Source organism: Penicillium manginii (genome assembly GCF_028828005.1).
Source record: "Penicillium manginii strain IBT 31320 chromosome Unknown utg000007l:1.0-2284322.0:1.0-2285126.0, whole genome shotgun sequence".
Lineage (NCBI taxonomy): Eukaryota > Fungi > Ascomycota > Eurotiomycetes > Eurotiales > Aspergillaceae > Penicillium > Penicillium manginii.
Genome location: NW_026643108.1, coordinates 2,137,900 through 2,153,764, shown reverse-complemented (window position 1 = coordinate 2,153,764; position 15,865 = coordinate 2,137,900). Strand labels below are relative to the sequence as shown.

The 15,865-nt window shown below is 46.9% G+C and overlaps 4 protein-coding genes across 4 annotated transcripts; 1 reads left to right on the top strand and 3 right to left on the bottom strand.

Moving 5' to 3' along the window:
• Positions 1-621: 621 nt before the first annotated feature.
• On the top strand, positions 622-1,068 carry N7533_010605 (uncharacterized protein; the record flags this gene model as incomplete). Its single annotated transcript, XM_057107255.1, has 1 exon — positions 622-1,068. The coding sequence occupies one exon, from the start codon at positions 622-624 to the stop codon at positions 1,066-1,068; it is 447 nt and encodes a 148-aa protein (XP_056956472.1).
• A 642-nt stretch (positions 1,069-1,710) lies between these two features.
• On the bottom strand, positions 1,711-2,330 carry N7533_010604 (uncharacterized protein; the record flags this gene model as incomplete). Its single annotated transcript, XM_057107254.1, has 2 exons — positions 1,711-1,897; positions 2,029-2,330. The coding sequence occupies 2 exons, from the start codon at positions 2,328-2,330 to the stop codon at positions 1,711-1,713; spliced, it is 489 nt and encodes a 162-aa protein (XP_056956471.1).
• A 6,630-nt stretch (positions 2,331-8,960) lies between these two features.
• N7533_010603 (uncharacterized protein) lies at positions 8,961-10,320 on the bottom strand (the record flags this gene model as incomplete). The annotated part of the gene is made up of 2 exons (XM_057107253.1): positions 9,824-10,320; positions 8,961-9,668 (listed from the first exon to the last, which is right to left on the bottom strand). Exons 1-2 carry the CDS (start codon positions 10,238-10,240, stop codon positions 8,961-8,963), a joined length of 1,125 nt encoding a protein of 374 aa, XP_056956470.1. The 5' UTR covers positions 10,241-10,320.
• A 518-nt stretch (positions 10,321-10,838) lies between these two features.
• On the bottom strand, positions 10,839-12,131 carry N7533_010602 (uncharacterized protein; the record flags this gene model as incomplete). Its single annotated transcript, XM_057107252.1, has 2 exons — positions 10,839-11,816; positions 11,889-12,131. The coding sequence occupies 2 exons, from the start codon at positions 12,129-12,131 to the stop codon at positions 10,839-10,841; spliced, it is 1,221 nt and encodes a 406-aa protein (XP_056956469.1).
• Between the last annotated feature and the right edge of the window lie 3,734 nt (positions 12,132-15,865).

The following is a 15,865-nucleotide window of genomic DNA, read 5'->3' as shown; positions in this document are numbered from 1 at the left end:
GTTATGTAATTTCCAGTCACGTGTGCAATCAGGGAAGTGGAAATGGTCTCCGACTTGTCGTTGCACGCTGTACATACCGCATTATACAATGTGACGACTAGCGCCACGCCAGGACTAGCTTCCTTTCTACCGTCACCCACACTACAGGAAGAAAGCTAGCTAGCCAGGATAAACATGTCCATTTCTTCAGATACGTACAGTAACTGAAATATGATGATCGTAATATTCCTCAGATCGGGTTCAACTTTTAGTAGGGCTTGGCGCCAGATTCATCGCAGTACCATCAGCGGAGAAAATTAATTGAAGGAGCCGTTGTATGAGCCGTTGGAGTACTGTAAGCCTAAATAATAAATTCTGGTGAGCTATTGAGCCATCAAATCTCTTCTATTCAAGCTTCAGAGGGTGTGCAGCCTTCGAGAGCTGACTGTATAGCTTCATGTATCTCCTCTGAAATGAAAACAACTCAATCAATCTCGCTGAACTCCAAAAGCAACCAGTATGGCCTGCTTTCTACCTGACATGATAGGCTTTGGTGAAAAATCTGGAAATAAGCGCAATTTCCGAGATACCACAACAGACCACCCAGACAATCCGTAAATTATCCACGAACGCCACACGAATATGATCTCAGATTCGGTTATTCTCGATCCACGATCAACCGATGAGATTGAGATGATCAGTATGGGAAAACGGGCGGCAAGTAGTCACGATTCGAGGTACCTTTGCGCTGGCCTTCCATCAACCACTATGGGACCCCTTTTCAATACGCTTGTGTCGTCGTGGAATGCAGATCCAGCCTGCTTTGAGTATTCGATGGGGTTCATTTGGATTTACGCGTTGATAGATCCAAAGAACCGCGAAATAGAGCTCGACACCTCTATCAATACGTCTTGTGATCCCGTCGATTACATGCTACAACAGATAAAAGACTGGTCTTGGGTAGTTCAGGCAAAGCTAGCAATGAAGCTTGAGGGGTCCAGCAGGGTGAAAGCCGCTATCTCGGTTCAAGTTTTAGGCGTTTCTCAAGTCCGCGTCACTTCTACTCATAAACCAATTACTTATCAGTAGGATCTGTTTCAGAGCGAGGTGCCATACTTTTCGCCTGGGCCATGCTATTTGTGTCAAAGTATCTCTTCAAATTCCATCATCGTTCATGTAAAATCAAACAATAATTGCGTCATTCGCGTGGCATTGCCGCCGTACCGGAAAGACTTACTGCTGTGATATGAGGCTGGTGCAGATCAGGAACCAAGCCGGACCCTCGGAATTAACCCCGAGATATCTATACGAAGAACCAAGTTGATTGGAAATCAACTCGTTCTTCTCGTTGTATATATATAGCCTGATGTTTCCCTCTGAACTAAATATAATTCATACTTCTGAACTACAACACTTACCGAAGGGACGAATTGGTATATAGACTCGGCCACTGAGCAAAACTGTACCTCCGTGCAATCCGTAATACCGACTGTCTCGGTGGGTAGGTAGATTCATGAAAATTTCATTTGCAATGCATTTGCTGTATTCGCAGGGACAAGTTTTATTGTATACCACCTCTAGAAAGCACAAGAAGAGGCCTGGTCCAAACATTCTACTATTGGTAATCATAAGAAATGCAAGTGTGCACAAAGCGCAAGAGAACCCACTTGACGAATGCTCGATGTACTTCAAACCGAACTTCCTCGAAGTTCCAGACCCCATCATATTTCATCACCGCTGCGACCGCAGGGTCCGCACCGTCTTCTGCTCCGGCCCATCTGGCGTATGAGTCAGGTCACTTTTGGTCCGCTCCTCTGCTTTCGCTTCGACACCCTCCAGCCGGCGGAGAAGATCTGCTAGATCCCGGCGGAAATCTTCGATGCACTTATTTTGGTCCGTCAATTTACAATCTAGGGATCTGGTCTTAGGTTAGCCCTTTGTTCATTGCTTGGAGGGAATGTAAAACTCACTTCACCCGCACGTCTAGTCTTGAAGTATCATCTGTTAGTAAACACCTTGCTTTCACGATGGGGGATGACTCGGACTAACTCTGCGAGGCATGTGAGGGTAAGCACGCTGCTATCTCTGGGCTGAGACAAGTGTCCGCCGAATTGAGAATTCGGTAGCACCCCGTGATCGTGGTTGCTGGGAGGATCGCCCTGTTGCGGCACAGCTTGGTCATTCTTGTTCGAGGGGGTCGATGGCTCTTCCTCGGTAGTGTCTCCAGACAGAGATCGGGATGGGCTTCGGCTGTATTCGGACTCCGAGGATGACAAGGACAGTGCGCGCTGCAATCGACGTCGGAAGTCTGGCATCTGCCGTGTGTGTGGAATTTTTCGAATGGCTCCCATAGTCGTGTATCGAATCAAGCGGGGTGCTGCCGACAAATAGATCTGTTTGAAAATTATGACGGGAGTGGTTCTTATATGATTCGTGACAGGTGTGAGACTCTTTATGTGTGAGAATAGATCCGGCGAGCAGATGTCCGCTGTGGAAGACGCCGTCTCCCTGGGCCTACGCCAGCCATATCTAGTCTCACATTGTGAAAATTCAAAAAAGCGGGGCGCAATAAGCGTTTGGCAACACTCCAACGGATTTTCAACGGGACAAACGTTGACTAACAAGCTATCTGCACGAATTGAACTTCCCAATCCGCGGCTCACAGAAAGTTGGCTTCGCGGTTGGAGTTGCAAGTCAGCGCACAGCGATCGGTGCAACGAAGCTGTCACTTTGCAACGTGCCCTGCTAGAAAAAGATTCATCTGCGTGCACATCGGGCTGGTTAAGCTCGGACCATTCTGGCAGGGGTCAATTGAGCTGATGATTTAATTGAGAATCCGTTCATTCAGTGCCTATATCAGATAAATGTAGTGAGGAAGGGTAGTTGCACGTCCAAATTGGGAGCACGCATCGATGGCAAAGTCTACAAACACAAGTTCGGGGGTATGGGCAGTCGATTTGCCAGAGCCAGCCCATTCTTTCGAACTTACCGGCCAAGTTGAAGTTGTTTCACCATTGTCAACAGCGTTGAGGCATTTTATTTGTCAGGCCTAGACCCAGGAGAGCCAAGGGTCCAGGTGGATCCAGCCACTCCACCCGCTCTCCACCCCGAACTCTTGAAATTTCTTATTTCAACGTTGATAAACCGCCTCAACACCCTGCGAAAATGCGGCCGCTCGGTACGAATTTCGAGTGGAAATCTCTGGGTCCGGCAAAATGTACGCAAGTGGTCGCTGCCGAAGGACGTATCCGAAATGACATAAAAGACGCTCTTTTCCCGTCGAAAAGAAAAGCAGGACTTTCCTCCTCACACTCCCGGGCAGTCGGGTTTTCTTCGCAGGATAAGATCTGCGATATCAAGTGTTCTTCGCAGGATAAGCTCTGCGTCACCAAGTGTGCTTCGCAGGATAAGCTCTGCGATATCAAGTGTTCTTCGCAGGATAAGCTCTGCGTCACCAAGTTCTCCCTCACAGCCCATGAGCCCTGCGTTGTAAACATGTGCTCCGCAGGGACGCCTGCGTTACCAAGAACCTCCGCAGGAGACCGCTGCGACACCAAGTTCTCCCTCACAGCCCTGAGCCCTGTGATTGTATAATCTTGAGCTTCCATGCAGCCTTGAGCCCTGCGTTATCAAATTTGCGCTCATTAGGCGACCCGTGGCGCCGCGGTCCTCGTCCTGATCCTCTGACGATTGCAGGCACCTCTTCGTGGTGTCAGAGACTAGTATTCGGGGGAGTCCTCGAAGAAGCCAAGACCTGCTCCAAAGAATCAAAAGACTCTAGAATCATCCAGTATACTTTGTGCCATGCCATTCAGCTGTTTGTAGACTTCAATATCCATGTTCCTTATTCACGTAAAGTTTTTTGTAGCCTTGAATCACGCCCTGTCTTTCGACAATGGGCATTTTCTTCAACATACTGCGAAGTAGAGCACTGAATCATCGGGCCAGTGGGGATCTCAGTGTATGATAGCTTGGTGGCCGATCTGGGCGACGCGTGCAATCCAAAGTAGCCTCCATTTGTGTGAATGCGTGTCTTTGCTGGCTACTAAGGGGGTAGAATTTGTCTCGACGTGGTGAATTGCGGGCTTTCGACAGTGAGTAGGTAGTGTTGGCGTGCTGATGAAGGCGTGTTGATGTTGAGGACACGTTGATGGTGAGGGCCGGCGATGAGGGACAGATGGGGGTTGGTGATGATCATGATCGATGGACCAGTGAGTCAACATGTTGATTTGCGGCGCGGCGTAACTGCCGAGCGGTGAAGTGGCTGCCAACGGTGACTACCCATCGCCGTTACAGTTGGATCTTCGTTGGCTCACCAATGATGTAATAGATGATAGACGGTGAAAAATGATGCAGCTAATTAACTAGAATCTGTCATTACAGCAGATCGCAATGTAGTTATCTGCGGATAGTCTTTTAAGAAAAACTCGACTATGGGCTTGGAGTTGCGTGATAGTGCAACCAACTTTGGTTTTCAATTCAAAAATATGTCAAAGGGTACACCATGTACATCTATTGACGATAGATTGTATCGTTATTTTCACTCCGGTCGCTCTTCTACGCGGCTCGAGCTTCGTCGTGTATTCTTTAGTGAAACACAGCTCTTGGGTAATGTCGATAAATGATCATCCATTATGTGCGTAATATATATCCCCGGACGCGCACGTACATTGTGGCAGTAGAATTGGAAAAAACCATCAGAATGTCAGCGATTAAAGCCCATTCTTCTGGCCCTCTTTTCGAATATCATTTTCCATTGGCATGGCCAAATGAGAGACTTGTGGAGCTCAAAGGGGTAATATAGCTGGATAATGGTCGAGACTAACGGTGGCTATGATATTCCAATAAGATAGTGGATATAGTGAGGCAATTTTCGCGCCACCAGCGCGTCTGCTCGCGTGGTCTGGTCGAAAACGCCACGCTTGCTTCTTAATAACGAACCGGGTTCGTTTCACGTAGGGTGCATTTGAATGACCATTCATCAGAAAGACGGTTCCCGTCTATGCATTTCATCGTTGTATTCACAACCCGCCTTTTTTCCGGCTTGTCTTGCATACGTTCTTATCTCCTGGGCCTCGTGATTATGGAACGTTTTCTGTAGTCATTTGAAAATACCAACCTAAGGCAGCACTCGGCGGTAGACTAGAGGCGACGAGGCCGTGCCTGACGCGTCGGGCACACGTGACATTCCCACTGACAGAAATATGACTGCTGTTTTCGAAGTTAACAATTACGTCTTATCCACGAGTTATCACACCGACCTGGCATATTTCGAGTAATGATTGAGCAGTCGTAACCGTTGCAGCGATCGACTGGCACTACTTTACGAGGCTGCTTCTGCTGATGAGTTCATGGTGTTTGGTGGTGATATCGAGGAGGGAGCATTCGATCTAGCACCGATTATCAGCAGCTGGCGCAAGGTGGTCGTTCGCACTCACCGTGCTCATTCCCCAGATGAGATCTCCACTGTTACCAGCCGCGAACAGCACCCTGGCCGGACTCGTGGGAAGGACCGAACCAGGGTTGTATTTCACTGCCATCCGAGGTCAGCCTGATTTCTGGTGGCTGAGGAGTGGTAGAAACTTGCCGTCCATATAGTCTGGCACCAGCATAGGCAAGCCAGAGACGAGCTAGCATGCGTCAGCTCGATCCCAAGTGCACGAGGGCCCGGGATCACTCTGTACCACGGGGAATTGATGTCGCCATACCTGCGAATGCACGACCCTGCGCAAATCTTCAACCGTGTCAGGGAAAATTACCACTGGACGAGAGATTCATGGTACTTTGCTTACGACAAACTTTGCCCCGACCTGAAAATGACTGCTCTCGCCGCGAGGGATCTAGGGTAGATCTAAGCCACTGCCTGTCTTATCGCTTGCGCAGCTGAAATCAGGGGTTGAAACATCTAGCTTTTAGACTATTGCCAGTAGCTCGTTTCAATCTGCTGATTGATGCTCCTCGGGGAAATAGTTGCCCTTTTCTGTGGCCGTCGATTCTCGGCTTCTCTTCATTGTCGCGGATGCTCCGATGGCTCGCTCGGTCAAAATGAGGCCGGATTATGGCAAGGCTTCGGATCGGATGTGGAGCAGGAGGTTCATAGCCATCAGAATATTGCGAGTTACTAATACATTGACTGTCAGCCTTTGCCTGGACAGGGTAATGCCGGAGTGACGAATGAATACACTTCGGAATTTTACCGTATGGCTAAGCAGAGGGCATCAAGGCTTTCTGCCTTGGCCCGCTAATAAGCCAGGTGAAGTGGCCATTTCAACCACGTTTTCAGAAACAACAAAGGCGCAAGCGTAGTAATATTCAGCGGCTTGGCCTATCGGGTTGTTGAAGCTGGTTTAGTCTCGAAGACGAGGGGGGAACATAGCTCTGTCAGGTCGATATTGACACGCGCCCTTTGAAGAAAAAGAATCATCAGCGATATTTCCTGAGAAACAGAAAGCCACGAACAGATAGCATTTTTAAGGAGATTGAAATGCAGTATCGGGTGTTGGAAATGGACAGGGGCAAAGCACCAGCGGGACTTACAAGATATTGAGCGACTCGCGATAGGAAGTTTTCCATCCTACAGAGAGGGTCGTCAGCACATGATATCTGCCTTGAAAATTGCTGCAGTCTTTAAATTTACGTTCTCAGATATTGCTGTCCGCGGCAGGGGACTGTTAAAGGATGACATCTATTTATCATAAATCATCAGTAGACAGTTCATTAAGGCAACTTGTAACTCACTGTGCTCGCAGCTTAAACCATTCCAGATCCTGATCCTGAAGGTTCGTTCAATGGCTTCTCAGAGGAATAGTGGCGGCGGGGCTGATATCGAGCGTTTTTCTCATGTTAGCATGATTCAAAATGACTGTGCAGCTACACTCACTTGCTGTTGTTCGAAGGCCTCTTGTGTCGAGAAAAGCCAGGCTGGTGGGACGCAACAAGTCAGTCAATTTCGTTGCACAATTGTAAAGTCAACATACCAAATAGTAGCCACGGAAACGAGAATTGATCGATATTCTTTTAACCGGAGTGACAAAAGAATGCTTGCGAACGACTATTCTGCTGGCGAGGGACCGGGTATTTATAGCAATCCAGCGAGGCATTCAGTCTGCGTCAATGAGATCATGATTGTGAATTGTGAGGGCTCAAACACAAAATTCTCTTCAATGATAACTGGCTCAACATTTCATCATTGGTTTAATGCAATTCTGAGAGAAATTGAATTTTTCGCCTGGTGATCCAGACAGAAAGTAGAAAATGTTTCTGGCTGTTGGCATTGTTTAAACAGTTATGAGGATACCGCAGATAAAAACCGATGACAGTTATCAACATTCACCACCGTCAGTCCGCCCTTTATTGCGACGGGCGAGGTGACGAGGTCATGTCATATCATTTCACTCACCGGCGATGAGCCCGTTAATCCACGCAACGCTAACTAACCAAAGGCAGGCAGACCGCAGGGTTCTTCATTGCCTACCTCGCATATCGGAGAAAATCCATCACACCTACACAATATCAAGTAGATACAAGCTATGGTACGGCGCGGGGCTGATTCGCACAGCCCGCCTCAACAGAGGTTCTTGTACGGTGAGCCAGTCATTAGTTCGATTACGTTTTTGTAGAACAAACCTCTGCAATCAGCCGCGTCTTTGCAAAGGCATTACCTACATCAATCTCCTGGGAACGAAGCGGATGCGGGTGGGTACTACTACTCGGAAATATAAGCCAATTAGTGCCACCAATGGCCCACATGCGCGCAAGTTTGCAATGAAATTATTGGTTGATAATCTGCCTTGGCTCCCAGGAGTCTGTGGGTCGTAAATATTGATGCGATCATTGGATACCACTAATAGAGCGGAGGAATAATGAGCCAATCGGTGCCATAAATGCTCCACAAGTGCCACAAAGCCTCAGTAGGAATGATTGGTCCAAATTTGGCGATGAGCTCCCAGGAGCCTGAGCCTGAGCCTACCATTACACCTACCATAATTAGATGGCCCGTCAGAAATACCCACATAGAATTCCCGGGAACTAAGTGGATATGTGAAACTGGGTACCACTGCAAAGAGATGCGAGCTAATCACAGCCATGAATGCCTACAGACGCACAAGGCCTAGGTGAAAAAATGGCTAATATTGAGGCTCACCCAGACTCCCGGGAGCCTGTGATCGTCGATATCAAAGCTATCGTTGGATAATATAGATACTAATTATATATGCCAAGAAACAATGGGCCAATCGGTGCCGTGAATGACTCGTCTGCCACGTGGAGAAGACTGCTCGGATGAGCAATTTGACTCAATAGAACAAATTGTCAGGATGAGGAATTGATGTACTGGCTAGTACTGAAGATGTCCAATAGAATCAGATCATTGATTGATTAAAGATGAGAGTGGTTAGGCACTCGTGAGAGTCTGTATCATCTAGTTTCGGTGTGTTACGACACCATACTCCGAGTCTACGCCGAATACCACACGAATACATGGGGAATTGGGCGGACGATGAACATCCCATCCCAAAAGGGTCTTAGTGGTATTTGACCACTCTTTCCGCTCGACACATGGTAATAAGCAATGCCAAGCAATGGGACGGTGAAATCGACTAGTAATGTTACGATTAGTCGCGATACCAGAAGATCGAGCTGCTGTTCATCATATCGATATCGACCCGGCTTTCGGGCCTGTAGGAATAGCCGATCGCGCGATTTGGTGATCCAGAGAAATGTCCAGTAGCGCGTCGATGTCGGCAGACTTGAATCCGAGCTGGTGAACGAGATGGACCATGTCGTAGATCGCACGCGGGTCCGCTTTCCACGAGTCGGTTTTGCCAACAGATCATTTCCGAGAATTACTGTCTATCATTGAATCACTTGAGACCGCATATACATAGAGGCATCAGCCGGCTGCTCAGTTAAGATATCAAAGAGTGCAGCAAACGAGATCCAGGTCATTCTTGGAGCGATATGAGATGTTTCACTGATCTTCCTTAGCTCCTCTCACTGGAACATGACAGCCAATAGCATAACTTAGAGAACACCGAAATAGTTGGCAGTTCATTAAAGTCAGGCTCAATACGGGGCTCTGAGACGTCTCCGCAGTGTTGGAGAGTGGTCGAGGGAAGAAAATTGATGGTCTTGCCTCTACCACTGAAGCCTTCGTGTGAGGTGTTGCAGCTACCTAGGAGTCTCTTGCTTAGTATGCATTCTGCCACCGCGGCGCTATTTAGGCAGGGCTCATCGTTATCCAACTCAGGCCACAGGTCCCCATTGACATATTTCGCATCTATCGCAATGGATTGCACAACTTCTTCGTTGAAGTGAACATGACGTCTTTCTTTTGAAGCTACCACTTCACGGGATAAAAATGTAGTGAGACTACCTCCGTCCGGGTATGTCAGTTCTTCTATCCGATGATCAAGTTGACCTAACCCTGCGTTGCACATTCGAGAGAGGGGTTGACCAAAGTCAGCCTCAGCCTCTGGGAGTAAAACCTGCTGGGACATTGACCGTTCAAAAATTAATTTCAAGGCTGACTTTCTTTTTAGAATAGACCTTTGGCCTTTAGAGAAGTTTGGAGCCTGTAGGCGACCCAGAGTGGCAGAGGTAATAGCGGTCGCCCGATTGTCAGGGATTTTCAACGATCCGTAGAGCCAGGTGGTATCATAATCCTTAACCCTATAATTATAATCAGTGAGCTGGGCGATATATCGGAAAACTGTTCAGGGAATAAGAAGACGAACTAGTCTATCTCTGGTGATATAGTCCTAAGGTTGCCCTTTATTTTGGCCTATGTTCTCTAAGATGCGTTCTCTAGTCTCACTCTGTTACTATATTTGTTCCTCTATCTGACCACATAGCGCCAGGATGGCCAGATATCATCCTCTCTCCACTCATGAGAGAGGTAGTCCACATGCCTGGACGGCTCGTCCTCAAGTGAAGTGTCATCTGCAGCTGGCGCTTGTAAGGTCCAGTGCACTAAGTGAGACTCCGTCGACGCGCCATTTTCATGTTCTTTCTCTCTCTGCGCACGGATCATGGGTGCAATATTATAGTAGGGCAAAACTAATTTGTTGTCTTTCAGGGGTAGATTAATCAGAGTGTCGGGAGCGGAAGAGACTTGCTTGATAGCAGAGGAACTACAGTGAGGGCACCGCAAGATTGGGCAGAGGGTTGATGCGACCAGCTTTGAGAGTGCCCTTTTTCGAACACCATCTTGCGAGCGTGAAATTTTCGGTATCGGGCAATCTCCCAAGTATCCTTCCGCCATCGGACCCTTCAGAGAATCTGGGTGGTAGGGAGAGGGGGATGTTGAATGCTTTTCGCGTGGTGGGGCAGGGAGAGATTTTACTAGCACACAACACTTCCAAGTTCTCACAGCCAGGCGACGTAGCGGGTACAAGTCTTCTCATTTTTCAGGAGCTAGTATAGGCTTATACCGATTGGGTTTGACTATTTTCATTCTTTGGCTTCCTAAAGAACGAGACATATTGACAGCGTATGGTTGCTAAGACTCTGAAACGCTCTGAATCCCGCGTCTTCCTTTTCTATTAAGCATCGGCAACCGACTTTAGTTGCTGGCACAACTACTCACGGACCACTGGTGACTATCCACCATCCACCCGCCGAGGCTCTTTTTGTCAGCCAAATCAGGGCCATCAAGGCTGTGTGCTCCAGAAGCGAAGCGAGCCACAGAAGGTTACGCAAGCACCTACGGTGTGGTTGTCGTTCGGATCAAGTAGGTACGTATTGGTAATAGTTAGATGTCAAAGCAGTGCACCAGAAGCTTTGTGAGGGATAACACCTAGACCGTGTCTCTCCCTAGAGTCGCAATTGCTGGTGGCAACGTCATGTCAAAAAGAACAGTTTCAGCCCCTGTCTGAATATACAGATATTGCCCTGATGACAGGCCGCCTAGTATTCTCGGAATCAAAAACCTGAGCATGATCCAAATGTTCATACCACAGCAGCTCAAGCCCATACCCAAGCCAGGACCTGGTTTTCCATGCTCGTTTTACTTCTTTTTCTGATGTCCGGGCTTCAGACGATGAACCCATCAGGTACTGCCCCACTGTTTCAGCATCCACGATCAAATCCTTACCACTTAAAGCAACTGTAACATTTCTACCCTCCTCTTGGTTCTTTTTGCCCCTTACTCCGAGATCCTCCTTCCAGATTATGTTGTCAATCCAGGAAAATCTCCTTGCCAACGTATGCGCAACTCCTACATCTTTACTTCCGAAATACCAAAGCTGGTATTCATTGGCCCGCGCTGGCCGGCGGGCTATGAAGTTGTATGCCACGTCAGGCAGATGGAGGAGGAATGAGATAGGATCAATGAAGACTGTAGGTCCGATGAGCTGAGTAAACCGGTCGGACTTTAGAAGGTGTGCAGCGATAATGGAGCCATAAGAGTGGGACACAAGCACGAATCTGCTCCACCCATGATACCGCATGATCTCCATGATTTCACATATCATCACATCTTTTTCTAGAGCTGGATGAGTTATCCGAGAGCTTACCGGCATGATCTCAAGAGCGATGATGCCAACTTCACTATCGTTGATAGCTCCTGTCTCTAGCTCCCTGTTGAGGTCTCGGAGGAAACTTGTGTAAGGGTACAGGCCAATTCCAATGCCATGTATGAATAGTACGGGTAGCCGTTTCTTCGATGTATGTCGTCGATGCCAGTATGTGAGGTGCCGCGCCGGAGATCGGTAGGCCGTGAGTATCGTGAGAGGGCGAAATGGAAAGATGGTACAGAATCGTGAGAGCGTGCTGCGATGGAAGTGGAATCCGTTGTATAACATCTTGCAGTACATTATTGTGTCAACCACAAAGACGCACTATGCGAACTTAAATGTCAGCTTGATACTGCTTCATCACATATAGACATAGAGAGAAGAGATATAACTGACATTATACCATAGAAGGCTACGGTGTAAACCGCCTGCTTCATTTAGAAGCTGTCCAAGGCCTTTCACATTCATCCTTCCTGGTGACAGTTTTCGGCCAATCAGCTTCTCAGTTTCTGTTGTATAGGTCTCGATTTCCTCCTCATTCTGTTGGTCCTGCTCCCGCGTATATCCTGGTCCGAAGAATGCCCATCTGATAAAGTCTTTCACGTTATCGCGCTTGATGCAATCTGCTTCAGAGACCATAAGCCACCGACTTAGATATTTCTCCACATTTGGCACATTTGCGTTGCAAGCTCTAAATAATCTCTCTCTGTATTCTGCGGGTATAGATCTGTTGCAGACAGGAGAACGGTGGAGAGCGTATTTGAGTGGTATGAAGACAGTGGCGAAAAAATACTGCCTCTGTAGTGAGCCAGACATGGATAGTGTAGGGTGTGTGTTCGAGACAAAAAGGCATGTAAAAAAATTTATTTGTAAGTAACAGAATGCTGTATAAAACACTGACTGGTACAATATTGTGAAGAAATAGGATGCAAATTCGAATGAAGAAATACTCAACAGTGGATGTTCCGATCATAATGACTTTGAAGAATCTAACAATAACATTCGCATAATTAGTAGATATGTACTGTTGAGAAGAAAAGCAGGTGGACGTGGACTAAGGTATTATGACATTGATATGTATAGGTTAGATTTTTGCATCAGATGTAGCCTCGGCATCTCTGCCCCTTCCACCTCCCTCCCAACAAATTCTTTGTGGTCCCGACACCCTTTTCTGTTGAGTCTAGGACACAAAACATACTGGCATGTGATTGTATCTATATGACGTAATATAAGTCTATGATTGCAAATCCAGTTGTCTTAGCCAATAAGTGACGCTATATTTATCTTTCCATGCTATCCCATTAACTGAACAGTATGTTGGAGATTCCAGCCACGTGTTACACATCGGTATCACGGCAAGTCGATGGTATGATAATTCTGAATGGGCCAGCCTGGTCTAGAACTCGAATTCAGCACAAGATTGCTAAAAGACGAAAGGAACTTTCAGTTTAATCCCAACGAGTATGAGAGGGAATTGAATATCCTGTAATCTCAAATCAACAAAGAAAATGGCAAGAACGGCCCCTGGTGAAGGGTAGGCTGGCTCTGGCTGTAGTAAGGAAATGTCTTCGTTGCTTTTGATGCTGTACGCGGCTGGCCTGCCGCAGGGTTGCTGCCCTTGGGTCGAGGATGGCACGAAAAATGTTGGGTTTGATGTCCCGCGCTTTGCCTCTATCGAAACCAAGTACGCGGTCTCGCCAACGTCATGACTATTGATAGATAACTCGAATTATGTCCCCAGTATATTTATCGCGATCAAAGCTTTCAATTTACCTTCGTATTGTCCCAATCACTTTTGATTGTTCGGGGGGTTGGATCCCAAGACTGAGTGTGAGAACTGATTTGCTTGGAATAGGAAAACATCGTAACAAATCCAGAATGGCAGGATTAACTTTGATACTAGAAACACCGTATGGGTGCTAGCAGAGAGGTCTGAAATCCAAGAAAGAGAAAAAAAGAATGACATACAAACTGTTACGCCAACCATACAATGAGTATAATAAATGCGGAGGGGGTGCCTATCCAACACCGGAGCCGCCTGTTGATACGTCACCTCGCTTGCCTGCTTGCATACGCACACAGACATCCTCTTAAAAGGAGGAGCTGGATCCTCGTAGGAGGACCAGCGATTAGTCTGAATATTATCCTACCCATATCAGGCATATCTCACATTCTTCACTCGTATTTCTATCGTATCAGGATGCTCTCAGGGCATTGTCCTAACACAAACAACTTCGATATATTTTGTTTCCCGTAGTCGGTCATGCAGTGCTGAAACCCCTAGTCTTCCACCGCACAGGAAAGTAGGGACGTAGGTGAGCCAGGTAACAATAGTCATCAATTCGCTAGTATGCTCCGAGCAATTTCACAGGGAGCAGGTTCCTCTCAACGAAAGCTAATATCCACCTACGGAACCCTTCGAAGTGCCAGTCAAGGAGTTAAAACTTCTTTGCTGAGATAATAATGAGGCTGGGATCACGTGCATACATATATACCTGTCTCTCAGCCTACTTGTATCTTAGACAACACATGCAACACACACAATCAACTCCCCTCAATAACATGAACATTGAAGCATCACTTAATAAACCAACAACCCGGACCCAGTTCTGGGTCGAGGACTCTGACCCAAAACCCAACCCACTCCGGGTTGATCCGGGTTAGGTTGGGTCATGCGGAAGTCTACTTATATCACAACAAGATTAATTTCAAAAGGCTATACAATCTCAAGTCTCATCTTTTGATACAGACACAGAATCGCCCGTATGTCTGTGATGTCTGTCAGAAGTGATTCGTCAGAAAGAATAATTGTAATCGACACAAGAGAATCCATATGGTCGTCGAAGATTGGATTTCTGGCGGCTGTCAGGTATTCTTTACTCGAGCGGATATGCTCAAAAATCACCATTGCACGCCTATGGGCCAAGCCCGTGTCGCTAAAATCCGAAGGGATGCGCAATTGAAGACGCGAGAAGAAATGAAGGCTCAAAAGGAGGCGCAGATAAGGGTGTAATCAGAAGAACAGGCAAATGGATATAGTGGGTTTTTATGTGGATTGCCGGGGCCTTCATCGTTCATGCGGTGAGCTTCTACGAATTAATGTTCATCAGTAGGCCCTGCAAATAACGCTAGTTTTTAAAAAATATATTTTCCAGCGATCAGCATGGTCGAGCCCATCGCATTGGAGGGAGAGCAAGTAGAAAACGATGGGCAGATGCGGCATTTTTGAGCGTCACGTTGAATAATTTCATGTCAGCCTCCTCTAAAATATCACAAATCTCGAAAGTACTGTACCACGCAGTGTATGGACGGTCATGTTGAGGTAGTTCAATTCGATGCAGCCCCCCAGGGCTTGATTCAATGTATTTCCTTAGGTAAGAGCCACAAAATACATACCTCAAATCGTCGATACAGCCCTCCTGGGTTATTACATCTAATATTGCCCATGCGTTTGCGTACTGTGGACCTTGGGCACAATCCTTAGTGAAAAGAAAGCATATCGAGCTTTCTTTTGTGCGAGCGCCCCTCCTCCGCCGTGCTAAGAATACATGAAGAACTATTTCCATATGATGCTGGGCATATTGCGCTATGAGAGAATCTAATGCAACCATTGGTATAATGTATATCAAAATAATTGGGTACGGATGCAATTGTATGTTCTGCATCTGCCCGAAGGTTATCAACGTGAACAGGAATCATGCTGAAGACTTCGAAGGATCCACTGAAGTCTCTGGTCCCTACAAATCGAAATTTCAAAGTATTTCAACTCTGAACATCAAAAGAAAACATTAGCAAGGAGCAAACCTCAGCTTCTCGCACCTGTGAGGTCACAGAATGCACATCATAGTCTCCATCGGCCCGTATGAGTGAAATATGCCCTCTTCATTCAATCCCAAATAGCATTGTTGCTTTCGAAATCTTCTTCAATTTTGCTAAACGAATATTGCCACCAGGAACAACGAGCAGAACTCCATCTCACTTTTCAAAACGCTGACCAATCCGTCGTCGCTGGCCTGATCGGAGACATGTTACCTATATGGCATATGTGCGTGAACTGCTCTTTAGACAAATAAAAATCCACCTTGTGGCCTTTTTCGATACTCTTCGACGATATTAGAAGCATGAAAAATGATATATTTTCCAGATGGAAAATATTTACCTAGATTCAACCTTTCGCTATTGGCAAGATCCGTTAGGGTTGATAGACCTGGATCGCATGGTAGGAAACGTATCGCTAGCTGCGATGCTTTCCTCTATAGGCTTTGCCATCTATCGATACTGGAATAATATTCCTCCGGAAAAGGGTGCCAGATCTCACATCTCTCCCGTCTCTTTGCGTAGGGGGTGTGATTCTGTGAGAAACGATGAGACTA